Raw genomic sequence first — 14,457 nt, forward strand, 5'->3', positions numbered from 1 at the left:
TGACCAATCACATACAAAGAAAACACATGTGAAAATGGCATTAATTTGACAAGTTGCAGAAGAGGAATTGTGTGGAGAAGGGATTGTTTTTTTTTTTGTCTCCCTGGGACTAGCTTTCGTGACCAGAGGTGTACACTGGCTCTCCTTACCATCCTGGGGGGGGGGCAGTGAGGGGGTGGTGCCAACTTTAATTAAATCTTTACTATCTCCTCCTTTCTAACCTAGCTAGAAGGGGAGATTCCCCCCACCATTTAGCAGTGTACATACAGAGCCAGTGAGAACTACCTGATAGAGGGGAAAAGAGTGGAGCGGATGTGCACAATGAAAGCCAAAAAGCCTTGGAAGAAAATGTAGTGTGGATTCCTGGCATCAGACGCCATGAACACTTCAGTTCATGTTTTGGATTTCCATAAGACCTCTATTCTTAGAGAAATAAGCAACATGGAGAACAGACTTGTGGTTGCCAAGAAGCTGGGGGAGGAATGGATTGGAAGTTTGGGATTAGTACATGCAAACTATTATATGTAGACTGGATAAATAACAAGGGAACTATATTCAATATCCTGTACTAAACCATAACAGAAAAGAATATGAAAAAGAATATCTATAACTGAATCACTTTGGTGTACAACAGAAATAAATGCAATCTTGCAAAACAACTATACTTCAATAAAATAAGTTTTGAAAAGAAGCACATCACCATTTACAAAAGGAGTCAGCAAACATTTTTACTATAATTACATTTTTAAATTTTTATTGAGATATAACGCACTGGTTTCAGATGAATCAATATTTGTATATATTGTGAAATGATCACACAGTAAGTCTAGTTAACACCTATAAAGGGCCAGATAGTAAATATTTCAGGCTTTGCAGACCAGTCTTCTGAAACTACTAAACTCTGCTGTCGTAATGCAAAAACAGTCATAAACTTTACGAAATCAAATAAACATGACTGTGTTCCAACAGAACTTCTATTTCAAAAATCAGTGGTGACGCCATTCAAGTGAGGAAACGAATGCTCAAACTTTGGGAGCTCATGTCTCCCTATTCCTACTTTTCAACCAAGAGCCATGATTTTGGTTTATGCTACCACTATCCCATCTCTCAACTCTTTGCGACCCCATGAACTTGTAGCCCACCAGGCTCCTCTGTCTGTGGGATTTCCCAGACAAGAATACTGGAGTGGATTGCCATTTTCCTTCTCAACTAATGCTACCATCTCAACTTAGTGGTTGGTTCCAACATCCACAATTGGGAAATCTTAGTTTTTTTGTTTCTGTTTTTCTCTATCAGAAATCATACAAAGCTCACCCAGATTTATAAGGACTCTTTCCTGCAATGGTAGACTCTTTCTACCTCCTTTCTGCTTTTGTCTGGTCCTAGAGTTAGGTCTAACAATAGTCCCATTTTCTGCCAAATTTGCCACAGGGCCAGAAGCTGCCTTTGTCCCAGCTATGTTATCAGAGAAAAAACTTCTTCTAAACTTTTATATTGTCATTTGGGGCCTGTGAATTAAACGGACAAAAGACGAATTAACAAGAGTTCACAGAAAAATGTGACTCTAGGAGGCAGTTAGAATTTGGGCTTTTGTACTATCTTAACAGGATGAGGGGAAGGGGAGCAGGCAGTTTCAGGAAAGCAAACGGCTTTCAAGTTCTCCTTAGGAGAAGTGAAGGAAGATACAGCTTTATGACCATGTATGCCTGTGATGCCCTCTAGCCCACCTTCTCTAGTTGTGAAAGTGAAAGCCGCTCAGTCCTGTCTGACTCTTTGCGACCCCATGGACTATACAGTCTATGGAATTCTCCAGGCCACAATACTGGAGTGGGTAGCCTTTTCCTTCTCCAGGGGATCGTCCCAAATCAGGGATCTCTAGTTGTGGGAGGGGATTTATGAAAATGGAGTCCTTTGGGAAGTCTTCACATTTAGTTAGATAATGGAGTTCTGAAAAAAATTCAATTCTCAAATGCCTTCAGCTCAAAATAATTTTTATGCTGCAGAGGCTCTTCCAGACTCCTTCAGCTTTATTCTGCAGAGGGGCCTCTGATGAGAAGACTCAAGGGAAAGCTGAGTGGTACTCACCACTAATCCTTCCCTGAAGTGAAGTCGCTCAGTCGTATCCGACTCTTTGCAACCCCGTGGACTGTAGCCCACCAGGCTCCTACATCCATGGGATTCTCCAGGCAAGAATACTGGAGTGGGTTGCCATTTCCTTCTCCAGGGGATCTTCCCGACCCAGGAATTGAACCCAGGTCTCCAGCATTGCAGGCAGATGCTTTAACCTCTGAGCCACCAAGGAAGCCACAATAATCCTTCCCTACTTGACCCTGAGATCCACACAGCTCAAGATGCAGTTCCAAAATGAACCATCTTTCCCTGCGGTGTTCCATCCGGCCCCACCCCTTCCCACTGCTTCTCAGGAACCATCCTCATCTACACTTCCGCTTCAGAGAAAATGTTACTGAATCCCTGAATATATGTTAGAGTTCTTCTACCTGAAACTGTAACCTCATTCTCTGGAATAAAGGGATTTGGACCAAGGTTTACAGGCCCTGAAAAGACTAATTGTACTCAGATTGGAAGAATTCAACTCAAACTAGCTAAAGATGAAAGAAATCACAGGCTTACAGCATGGCAAGTTTAGGGGAGAAGACGACCTTAGCCCCACTATTCCAAGTCATCCAACTTCTGTCTGTTTTCTGCCTTTGCTTACTTAAACCCTTGGTTCCCCCTGCCCCCAACCATTCCAGTGGCTGACACAAGCTTTGTCTAGGGTACCTCCTTAAGTCCTAAATATGGAGAGTTTTTTTTAGTTTATAGATAAAAGTCCAGCGATTCTGACCTTGCTTCTGTTAACTAGCAGTTAACTCCTTCCTCAAATAGCACAATGGGGATGATAAATACCTGCCTGGAAAGGGTGTTGTTGGAGTTCTTCCCTACACTGGCAAGTGGATTTTTTTTTTTTTTTTTCAACAGCCATCTGTATTTTTTACAATTTTAATTGGAGAATAAATTGCTTTACAATGTTGTGTTGATTTCTACCATACATCGACATGACTCAGTCATAGGTATACAAATGTCCGCTGACTTGAACCTCCCTCCCTCTTTGCACTTCATCCCACTGCTCCAGGCTGTCACAGAACAGGGGGTTTGAGCTCCCTGTGTCATACAGCAAATTCCCACTGGCTATCTATTTTGCATATGGCAATATATATGTTTCAATGGTACTCTCCCAATTTGTCCCACCCTCTCCTCCCCCCACCCCCTTCACAAGTCTGTTCTCTTTGTCAGGCTGTCGGATTCTTTACCACTGAGCCACCACTGGGCCACCTGGGGCCGTTGGTGAGGTTCTAAAGGAACTGGATCTGGAGAGCTGGTTGTGTCCCAAGTCTCTCAGACTCTGGGGCACTGAGGCAGCAGCGCAACTCTTGAACCCTGGAGTCAAGGAAACGTCCTGAGCCCTGGGGCCGAGAAAAAAGGAAGAGCGAGACCAAAGGGCATGTCAGCGCCGCCCTGCTCCGTAGGAGAGCGATGCTGCCTAACGGTGGGGGCTGAGAACCCAGCCACTCTGGCCGCAGCAAACAGCCGCAACGGCTCAGCTGTGCGAATGAAGCGGAGAACAATGCGCTCAAACCCTGCACGCGGAGGCTTGCGGTACCCCGCCCAGGGCGGGTCCGACTCGGAGCCTGCCGGGAAATGTAGTGTCTAAAGCTTCGCCAGTGCAGCGCGGCTCCCCGCCATACTGAGTCACGCGCAACTACAGGTCCCAGCACGCCCCGCGAGGCCTTGATCAGCCGCTGTTCGCAGGGAAGGGAGTGGGGCGAACATGGCTGAAGACAGCCGAGGCGACCCAGCGTGCGGTGGAATGGATGGCAGGAAGGACCCGGTCCCCAGCAGTGGTGGCTTTAACTTTCCAGAGTACGAGTTTCCTGAGCTAAACACGCAGGCTTTCCATGTGGCCGCCTTCGGGGAGCTGTGGCGTGGCCGGCTGCGCGGGGAAGAGGACCTGTCGCTGAAGGACCTGTCGGGGGGCCGAGAAGTCACCGACTCCGGCTGCGAGGATGCCGCCGTGGCCCGCGATCTGGGCTGCAGCCTGGAAACGGCAGCGGAGCTGAGGGCGGTGTGCGGGTGAGTGCGGGGCCGAGGAGACTCTTGCTGTTTGGAGTCATCCGGGGTGCAGCCTTACTTCTGGGCTCCCCCAGGACTCATCCTTGGGCTGGCCTATGGTTTACTCCCCGGAGTAGAAGGGCCGCCCTATCAAAGCTTTCCCGGAACAACGGGAGAAGTCCAGCGAGGGGAATGCACGATTTCTTCTAGTTGGAGAGAAGGGACGAGGCAGCTGCATCAAAGATTAATTTTTCTATTCACTAGTTTTTAAAGTGCTTATTAATATAGGAAAGTAGTCAGAGTAGCTGCGACGTGTATCTGTCATTGACAGACACTTTGACGACGGAGGAACCTTAGTAATGATGAGACTGGAAGGAGATTTAACCACAACAGTGTTAAAACCTTGATTGCCTGTGGTCTCTTTTGGGGATCTTTTGAGTATGCCATTACTAAGATTTTCTTCAAAGTGTCTTATTTTTGGATGAAAATATAAAAATCAGTAACGATCTTTTTCTCCATTAAACAATATTGGCCGACTTCAGTCAGCCATGTATCCTTTTCATTAATAGAGTATCGGCGCAGAATTCGCCTTTAATTCTCGCTCTCTGATTATTCAGTGATGTATTTGGGACACAACCCAAATGGTTGCGTGATTGCTTTTTTGTGTGTGTTTTTGTTTTAGTCTTGATAAACTGAGGTGCCTTGAAGAAGGGGAGGATCCAGAAGTCATCCCAGAAAATACTGACCTGGTGACTTTGGGGTATGGAGGACTTAACTTTTATTACAAAATACTTATTTAACTATTTTTTTCAACATTATATTATTCAGAAGTTGACAGTATGGTATTGTTATCATGTGTGTGCTTAGTCGCTCAGTCTTGATCTACTCCTTGCGACCCTCTTCCCCACCCCCTGCCACCCCCAAATGTCAACTGCTGTTGACATTTGGCCCTATTTGATTTAGCTGTATGTAACTGAGGTAGCTGCTGTGTGTCTTTTTCTATTGCTTAACTGTTACGGTAAGTTGCAGATCTGATTCATAGCTAAATACATCAGTGTTAACTCCTAAAAGTATCATTCTCCTACTAAATCAGAGAAGTATTATTATACCTAAGAAAATTAACAGTTGATGCATTCCCTCTAATATCTACTCCATATTCAAATTTGTGTTTATTTTTAAATGTTCACAAAAGTACAGTTAATCTGCTTAGATTTTTGGGTGCAAGCTAAATACTCTGATGGTGTGGTAAAAGGACTAAGTTTTTTTTAAATTTTCTGTCAGATCTATACATTTGTAAAATAGGATAAAAATGAATTACTAGAAAAATGAAGTTAAAAGATAAGCACGGTAGAACTCCAGGATTTTTATTACTAAATTCAACTGTAAGATTACTGTCATATAAGTGTGATCATTTCTAAATGCTTCCTCTCATTATACTAATTGGATAACAGATGGCTCAGAGGTCAGTTCTGCTCTGCCAGCCGTATCTTGAGAAACGCTGCTCTATGATGATACTGTTATAGGGAAGCTGCATGTAATAGTGAAATTTGTAATTTCCAGTTTGTAACCTGCCTACTTCACACCATCTCAGCGATGTTGTCATCCTTTATCCTATCCTTTCTGTTGTCACCCTCAAAAATTTACTCAGGCGATTTGACTCTATCTTGTTTTTTTTTTTTTTTTTGTAATTGCCAAATCAGTTTCTTTTATGCCTGTTGCTGATGTTTACATTAGCAACACTTGGAGCACTGTAAAAGGTTCCTGTCTTTTCTTCTGACTTCCCCATCATGTTATCACCTAAGTGTGCTCATTTGCTGAGAAATTGTCAATGGCTCAGCCTCCCCTCTATGGACGAATTACAGATTCCTCACTCAGATTCCTCATTTGAAACCTTCCACATAGCCCAAATCTGCCTTTCTTGATACATTTTCAACCATTTTCTCTTTCAGTGGCTCAGGATGCACATGGCCCCTCTCCCAGCGGAACCCTACTCTTTTTTTGAGTCCCTAAGATTCCTTTCCACATCTCTGCAACCTATCTGTCTCCATTAGGGAGTAGATGCTCTTGTAATGTCTAGAGCACTTCTAACATTCCTAAAGTATTTGAAGACTCATTCAGAGTCCAGCTCCTTCATCTTTGAATTGCCCTTAAGCCTATAGTACTGCTTTGCTCCAGTTAGTGCCTTTGAACTGTTGTTGATTGATTAGTTGGATTTTTTTTTCGTATAATGCATATCTGATTGTGTCACTCTCTTTTTTAAAACCTTTGTTCTTAAATGGATCACAGAGGCCTCTATAGAAGGGATCTTGCTGACCTTTTCAGCTCTATGTGCTCCAGCCATGTTACACTTCTTCTGTTCCTAGAATGTGCTCTCTCGTCCTAGATCTTTGCCTAGAACACTCACGATTCCTTATCCCTGGGTCTTGCTGACTTCTGCTCATTTTTCAAGTGTTAGCTGAAGGACTGTGGACTCTATCTAGCTTCCCTGTTATGTTCATGTGGTCCCCAATTCTTCTCTATCGAAATATTCATCACACTTATTTAATTTTTTGTCTTCTAGACTTAAAAGGTCCATAAACAGTGTCTGTCACATGCACTGCCATGTCCCCCATACCTAGAATTTTGGCATATAATAGGGAGTCAGTAGATATTTGTAGAATGAGTGGGATAAATGAAACTTGTATGAACCTAAGGAAGTGATTTTTTTCTGAGATTGACTAAAAGAAAGTCAATGGTAATTATAAAGTAGGCTTTTTTTGGCTATAATGACATGCTCATTGGCTTATAATGACTTTATTAAGCTATATGAAATGGTAATTTTCAGACTACTTCACACACTGGCTATTTTCTGTTACTAGAGTCAACTGAATCACCTTGGTTGTCTTCTGGTCCCTTCCATGGGAAATTTGAGTAGAATTATATGTGTAATCAGGAGAAGGCAATGGCAACCCACTCCAGTACTCTTGCCTGGGAAATCCCATGGACGGAGGAGCCTGGTGGGCTGCAGTCCATGGGGTCGTGAAGAGTTGGACTCAACTGAGCGACTTCACTTTCACTTTTCACTTTCATGCACTGGAGAAGAAAATGGCAACCCACTCCAATATTGTTGCCTGGAGAATCCCAGGGATTCTGGGAGCCTGGTGGGCTGCCGTCTATGGGGTCGCACAGAGTCGGACATGACTGACGTGACTTAGCAGCAGCATATGTATAATCTAATGCAAAAGGAGTTAGTGCAGCATTTCTTAGCTGGGATTATTTTGATGTACTTTAAAACATATTTAAAATAGAACTAATATTAATCTAAACAGTACCATAAGTAAATCAGACTTACTCAAAAAGCCAAAAATCTGTATCTGTGCTTTCTTTTCCCCTCCTAAACCTTCCTTTCTTCTCCCTACCAATAAATTAAATACATAAAAGGAAAAACAGCACCTAAGTACATGACCCCTTGATTATGGCATAAAATACATTTCTAGCACTTATTTTCCCCAAAGGAGCTACTGGACTCCTTTTTATGTATGTTAAGAGGAAAAAGGCAGTTGATAGACTGCTGCTCTCCCTGATCCGTAGCAAGCTGAATAACTTATCTTCAGCATTTTTGAAATTTTTATTACTACTTAAAGAGATTTTAATTCCTAGGAATAAGAGAGTTGTTACTATATGGGTGCTACTGAAACTTGTCACCCCAGAAGGTTAAGCAACATTGTTTTTAATTCAATAGCTTGTAAATAGAATATTTAAAAATATAATCTAAGAAAAATTTCCAGAATTGGGAAGAAAACCCAAATCTACAAATTAAAAGGTCTCACTGCTTACCTAGGAAAATTAACCCAGAATTATCAACTCTATAACAAAAATGCAAATACCAGGCCTTTCTTCCCAATTTCTAAAAAACAGACAAGCAAAAAAACACATCTCATAATGAAAAAAAACAGCTAATATAACAAAATATGTATAATTAGGAAATGTAATAGAATTGAGGCCATAGGCATCAGTTTTTCTACAGCCTTATGAAAGTAGTTTAGGCTTACAAAACAAAAACCTTGAAGAGACAATAAACACATCTAAAATAAAGTAATCCAGAGAGACTAAAAATAAGTGGTGGGACAAATGTATATCAGATGAATGGAAAGAAATTGAGCAGATGTAATTAATGGTTTTGATGGACTTCCCAGGTGGCGCCAACGTAAAGAAACCGCCTGCCAATGCAGGAGACGTAGGGATGTGTGTTCAGTTCCTGGGTTGGGAAGATCCCCTGGAGAAGGGCATGGCAACCCACTCCAGTATTCTTGCCTGGAGAATCCCATGGACAGAGGAGCCTGGCAGGCTGCAGTCCGTAGGGTCACACAGAGTCAGACATGACTAAAGCAACTTAGCACAGGCACACAATAGTCTTGATATCAGAATAATAAAGTTCAAGGCTCAAAAACATTACACCTGACAAAGGACACATTTTAACGCTAAAAACCACAAACCACAGTTAAGAGAAAATATTTATATATACACCAAATAATATAAAACAACCATAGGGAATATAAGCTTTATAAAATAAACTATAGGGGATATAAGAAATTAGCTAGAAATGCATTAACAATAGGGCACCTTAATATACTAATCTCAGCACAAGACAGATCAACTGAGAGCTCTAATCAGTAGGATATGTCTTATGGATATGGATATATATATCTATATATATAATATATACATAAAATTTATAACCTGTGTTAGAGACTACCTGGCACATTCAGAAGAATTGGCTCTATATTAGGTCACAAAGGAAAAATCAGTACCATACATAGAGTAGAAATATAAACAACACTCTGATTACAACAAAGTAAAGCTAAAATTTACTCAAAAAATGGGCCATTCCAACATGGAACTGTTCTAACGGGGCTACTGTTCCAACATGGTAAAATATGTATGCCTTAGTTGTAAAGCTAGTATCTTATTTAATAGAGAAGCATTAAAGCAGTACAGGTATTCTTACTAAGATCTGGAGTAAGGCAAGCATGCCTAGTATCTCCACTTACTTTGCAGCCTTGTACTGTTGGATTAGCCATGCAGTTTGACAAAAGAAATCAGTTAGAAACGTAAGAGTAGATGAAGAAGAAAAATTAGCTCTATTTGTGAATGATAAAATGGTATTACCTGGAAAAGAAATAAGTGCTAAAACAGGCCAAAAACGAAAGAATTTAGTGTTAGGGTAGGATACAAAGTTGATATATAAAAAATAATAGCCTTCATATAAACAATAAACAACTAGAGGACATAATGGTGGAGAAAATTCCTATTTACAGTAGTCAGAAAGATTAAACACTTAAGAATACATTTAACAAGAAATGTGTAAAGCTGAGGTAAACAAAAATTGTAAACCTTCCTGAAAGACTCAGAAGAAATCTTGAAAAAAATTGAAAGATATCCTCTGTTCTTTGAGAGAAATATTCAGCTTTATGCTGTTGTCAGTTCTTTCTAAGTTAATTTACAGATTAAGGACAATCCCAATAAAAATACCAAAGTATTGGTTCCTTCATGGAGTTAAGACAGTTGATAATAAATTTCATATGGAATATTTGCAAGAATAACTAGGAAAAATTGGGTGGCGGGAAGAAAATTGTGACTTTCTAGTAATTTTGCTACATATTAAAATATACGACAAAGTCTTTATAATTAGAATAGTTACTAGCTCATGAGTAGACAAATAGACATTTAGAATAAAAGAGAAAGTCCAGTTAGATTCAAATGCATATGGGAGTTTAGTATGACACTGTACACAAGAATAAACTCCAAAGGGACTGGGATCAAAATGTAGAGAATGAAACATACCTACCTTGGTATAGTGAAAGGCTTTCTAACTGTGATTTAAACCAAGAGATAATAAAAGGGAAAGATTGATAAAATTGACTACATAAACATGTAAATTTTTGCATGAGAAAAAAAAGCACCATAAAGTCAAATGCTGCCAAACTTGGAGAAAATAACCCTAATACATAAGCCCTTAAAAGTTAAGGGACAAATACCAAAAACCCAAAGGGAAAATGGGAAAAAGATACGAATCAATAATTCACACATACAAAAGGATCAAAATGATTCACAAACATGAAAAAATGTTCATGCATATTCATTATTTGAGAAATGAAAGTTAAAATGACCTTTTTTCTCTTATTGTTGTTGTTTGCTAAGTTGTGTCTGACTCTCTGCGACCCCATGGACTATAGCCCACCAGGCTCTTCTGTCCATGAGATTGTCCAGGCAAGAATACTGAAGTGGGTTGCCGTTTCCTATTCCAGGGGATCATCCCAAGCCAGGTCTGCATTGACAGGTCTGTTCTTTATTACTGAGCCACGAAGGAAACCCTTTCTCCTATTAGACTGGCACAAATGTTAAAATACACATTCTTTTGAGGAGGCTGAGGGGAAGCAGGCATTTTTATACCTTCCTGATGGAAACGTAAACTGATGACAGCGCTCCTCTGGGGAAATCTGGTAATGCCCGACACAAAGTTACCCAGGCACTTAACTTTTGACTCAGCAGTCCAACTTCTAGCATTCTCTGCTGAAGATACACCTCTAACAATATGAAAGTATATTATGCACAAGGTTATTCGTTACAGCATTGTTTGTAACTGCAAATATTTGAAATATCCTAAATACACATATGTAGGAGAATGTCGAAGGAATTATATTGGACATCCACAAGTGGAGTATGGTACAGCTGTGCTAAAAGATGAGGAAGGATGAACCAATAGATTTCTAGGCAATACTGATTTGTGAAAAAAAAGCAAAGCCCAAAAGCATATGCTCCCCTTTATGTAAGAAATATTACTGAGTATCAATTTATTGGCTCTCATCTAAAAATGTTCCCTTGTTGCCTGCTCTGTAAAAATGAGTCTCAGCTCTTTAAATATTTTTCCTTTCCCAGCTGGCACAGTATTAAGTAAGTTTTGTCAGTAAAGGGCACAGGCTAAACTTTAGTGAGGACAGAGTTTTGCTTCTTGGTCCAGTGTTTAGCAAGGACCTGCTGCGCTTCCCAAGCACCCAGCTCCTGTGTTACCAGGCAGTCAGGAACACAGCTGCTTTCTCCGCCACTCCACTCCACTTGAAACCTCCCTATAAAAGCTTTTCCTGGCACCCTTGCGGGCAGATTTCCAGCAGTTTTCACTGATGTACCCTAGCAACTTCTCTGACATTCAGCAAGTCACAGCCATTCCCCCTCCTACAAGGTCTGGATCTGAGTCCTGGGGGAAGAAAAGGGAGCCGCCTTTGGGTTTTCTTTCTTAGCACAAGGGAGGATACGCCTTGCGTATCCTATTCCTGCTATTCCTGTATTCTCCAGATTTCCTACTTCTTATTTGCCATTCCCTCATCCCTCAGTCCTAAGTTAATAATTCATTAGATTAAGCTTTGTCTGGTTACTGTTTGGGCTTCCCTGGTGATTCAGACAGCAAAGAATCCGCCCACAGTGCTGGAAACCTGGGTTTGATTCCTGGGTTGGGGAGATCCCCTAGAGAAGGGAACGGCTACCCACTCCAGTATTCTGACCTGGAGAATTCCATGGACTTTTTAGTCCATGGGATCGAAAAGAGTCGGACACAACTGAGTGATTTTCACTTTCACTTAGCTACTGTTTAATTTTTTTCTCCTAATTGAACTCAGACTGATAGAAAAAGTAATCTAAGAAAATTTGTAGGTATCTATGTATTTGAACAAAACAAAGTAGAGGATAAATCAGAACTGCAGAGGTTTGTGGCCCACAGTGGGTAGATAGGAGAGTGTTGGAAAGAAAGGAGGGAACAGGTACAGGTTAGTGGTCCAGACAAAGAAGGAATGACACTTCTCTAAATACATATACTTTTTATAACTCTTTTATAACTCTCTTAGAACCATAGTAGTGGTTCACATATCTTTTACACACCTCAAAAGTAATCAGACAATTAAAACCAGCCAGGATGTTGGGGGAGACTGAAGTAGTTAGTCTAATTGTGTTACAAGTAAATAGCATAACAACACTGAAGAGAATTAGGAAAAAAGATCTAATCTGATTCTGTACAAAAGCATACTTTGATTCAGTGTTGTAAGGCTGAAGACAAGAAGAACTGTTCATGATTTGTGGTTTTCACAGGGGTGTTAGCAGGTTAGCAGTTCTGAAACCATGTATTTTAAAGAACCAAACACTTAAGCAAATAGATTTAGATACAGAGAGCTGCGTTTCTCACTTGTGGAGAAAAATTGTAAACAAGGAAAGGTTGAAGGCTAAAATGAATCCTGTGATTCTTGGGATTAGAAGTATTACTTTAAACCATGGATTTAAAAATACATAACAGAAAAACACAAAAACACAGCTGTGTGTACATGTGTGGTTTAGTGTATTTTTCCTTTGAGGCTTCCCTGGTGGGTCAGTCGTAAAGAATCCACCTGCCAGTGCAAGAGACGCGGGTTTGATCCCTGGGTCAGGAAGATTCTGTGGAGGAGGAAATGGCAACCCACTCCAGTATTCTTGCCTGAAAAATCTCATGGACAGAAGAGCCTGGCAGACTGCAGTCCACGGGGTCACAAAGAGTCAGACTCGACTGAACACACACACAGTATGTTTCCTACTCTGCTGAGAGTCCTGGAAGCAGTGACTGCAGGGACAGTGAGAATGCCTCATGCTCAGATACAAGTCTCTAAGCCTTTCCAGTGAAGGAACTAGGTCTCCTAGCAGGAGTGGCTGATTTAGGGCTGAGACATGAAAATGCTGAGGGTGAGCCTTGAGCATTTTATGGCACCATAAAATAAGGAAATGGTTAAATAGGAAAAACAAAACTTTTGAGAACTTGTTGATAGAACAGGAGCTTCTAATGGCCAAAGCTAGAATAATTTGAACAACCGAATAACAATACTAATACTAATACCAATACAGATTTCAACCTGTAGAATAAGGTAAGTATTTATGAATTCGTACTAATACAAGTAACCAAATAAATAAATGGGAAGAAAGAGGTAATATTCATAATACCAGTAAATGAATGTTAAAGGAGAAAATAGAGGATCATTGTTAGGCATAAACCACAGTAATACATGTTGCAGACGAAATCTACTAGTGAATGATAAATTACTGGATGAAAGTTTCAAGAGTAACAAGATTTGCATAGTCTCAAAGTATCTCCCCCCCATCCCCCAAAGACTTACCAGGTACAAAGGAAAAGAAAATATCTTTCTAGTGTGGGAACCTGGCAGATAGGAACTTAAACAAGCTAAGTATCTCCAGGAATAAGATATTAATATTATGAATGACATTGTTAACCTCATGATGATACAGTGAGGACATGATCTTATGGTATTCTTGCCCAAAGAATATAAGCTTACTCCAATTACAAGGAAACAGCAATTAAGGACATCCTACAAAATCACTGATTAGGGTTTTTTCAAAGTGTCAAGATGATGAAAGACAGACTGAGGAACTTTAAAAGACTGGAGGGGAAAGGAGAAATAAAAAAGTGTTTGCATAGGATCCTGAGACAGATAAAAGAAGCACTAAACTTAATAATTGGTGAAATTTGAAAAAGTTTTATAGTTAATAATACTGTATTAATGTTAATTTCCTGGTCTCAATAATCTCTGAACAGGTAAGATGTTAACAGGGAAAATTGGGTAAGAGATATAAGGGAACTCTGTAATATTTTTTCAGCCTTTCTTTAAGTCTAAAATTAGTTCAGAATAAAAAGCTAAATAGTAAAGATATTTTTGAAGCCCTGCAAAATATTGAAGTCTGATTTTTCTTGTAACAGGGTTAGAAAGAGGCTTCTGAAACACCGGGAAGAAACCTTAAGGATAGATCGAGCCTGCAGACAAGAAACATTTGCTTACGAGATGGTAAATGTCCTGTCTTTTCCACCTTTTCCCATGAAACAAAATCTCTTTCTTGGCTGTTACCCATAACTGTATGGTAGTTTACATTGGATATGCTTAGCTAGAAACAAATGAGAGAACCTTCACTGGGACTAGTAGGAGAAAAAGACGCATAAAATTCAGGTGGTGGGGAATTCCGTGATAGTCCAGTAGTTAGGACCCCACGCATTCACTACCTGGGGTGTGGGTTTGCTCCCCTGTTGGCAAACTGAGATCCTGCAAGTCGTGCAGCACAGGCAGAAAATAAGAAAGTTCACGTGATGGCACATTTTCCTCTCAATGCTCGGCCTTTATTTTTGTCTTTACTTTGGTCTTGCTCTATTAGGCTAATTTCATGCCTTTCACCACCCTATTTCTGATGTTTTTGTTCTGCTCCTGGTTTTGGTCTGTAGTGTGTGCTCAGTGGTGTCTGACTCTTTGCAACCCTGTGGACTGTGGCCCACCAGACTCCTCTTGTCCA

The 14,457-nt window shown here is 40.5% G+C and overlaps 1 protein-coding gene across 7 annotated transcripts in view; it reads left to right on the forward strand.

The window, feature by feature from the left end:
• Window positions 1-3,789: 3,789 nt before the first annotated feature.
• SNAPC3 (small nuclear RNA activating complex polypeptide 3) overlaps window positions 3,790-14,457 on the forward strand; it is a 49,447-nt gene continuing 38,779 nt past the window's right edge. For 4 of the 7 annotated variants that reach the window (XM_070375923.1, XM_070375924.1, XM_070375922.1 and 1 more), the window contains exons 1-3: window positions 3,791-4,131; window positions 4,793-4,870; window positions 13,877-13,961. In XM_070375923.1, coding sequence (XP_070232024.1) covers window positions 3,830-4,131; window positions 4,793-4,870; window positions 13,877-13,961 — 465 coding nt within the window. In that variant the 5' untranslated portion in view covers window positions 3,791-3,829. Of the gene's footprint in view, window positions 4,132-4,792; window positions 4,871-13,876; window positions 13,962-14,457 lie in introns of all 7 variants that reach the window. The other 3 variants (XM_070375926.1, XM_070375927.1, XM_070375925.1) reach the window with 3 other exon arrangements.

The sequence above is a fragment of the Bos mutus genome, chromosome 8, assembly GCF_027580195.1.
Source record: "Bos mutus isolate GX-2022 chromosome 8, NWIPB_WYAK_1.1, whole genome shotgun sequence".
NCBI classification, from domain to species: Eukaryota; Metazoa; Chordata; class Mammalia; order Artiodactyla; family Bovidae; genus Bos; species Bos mutus.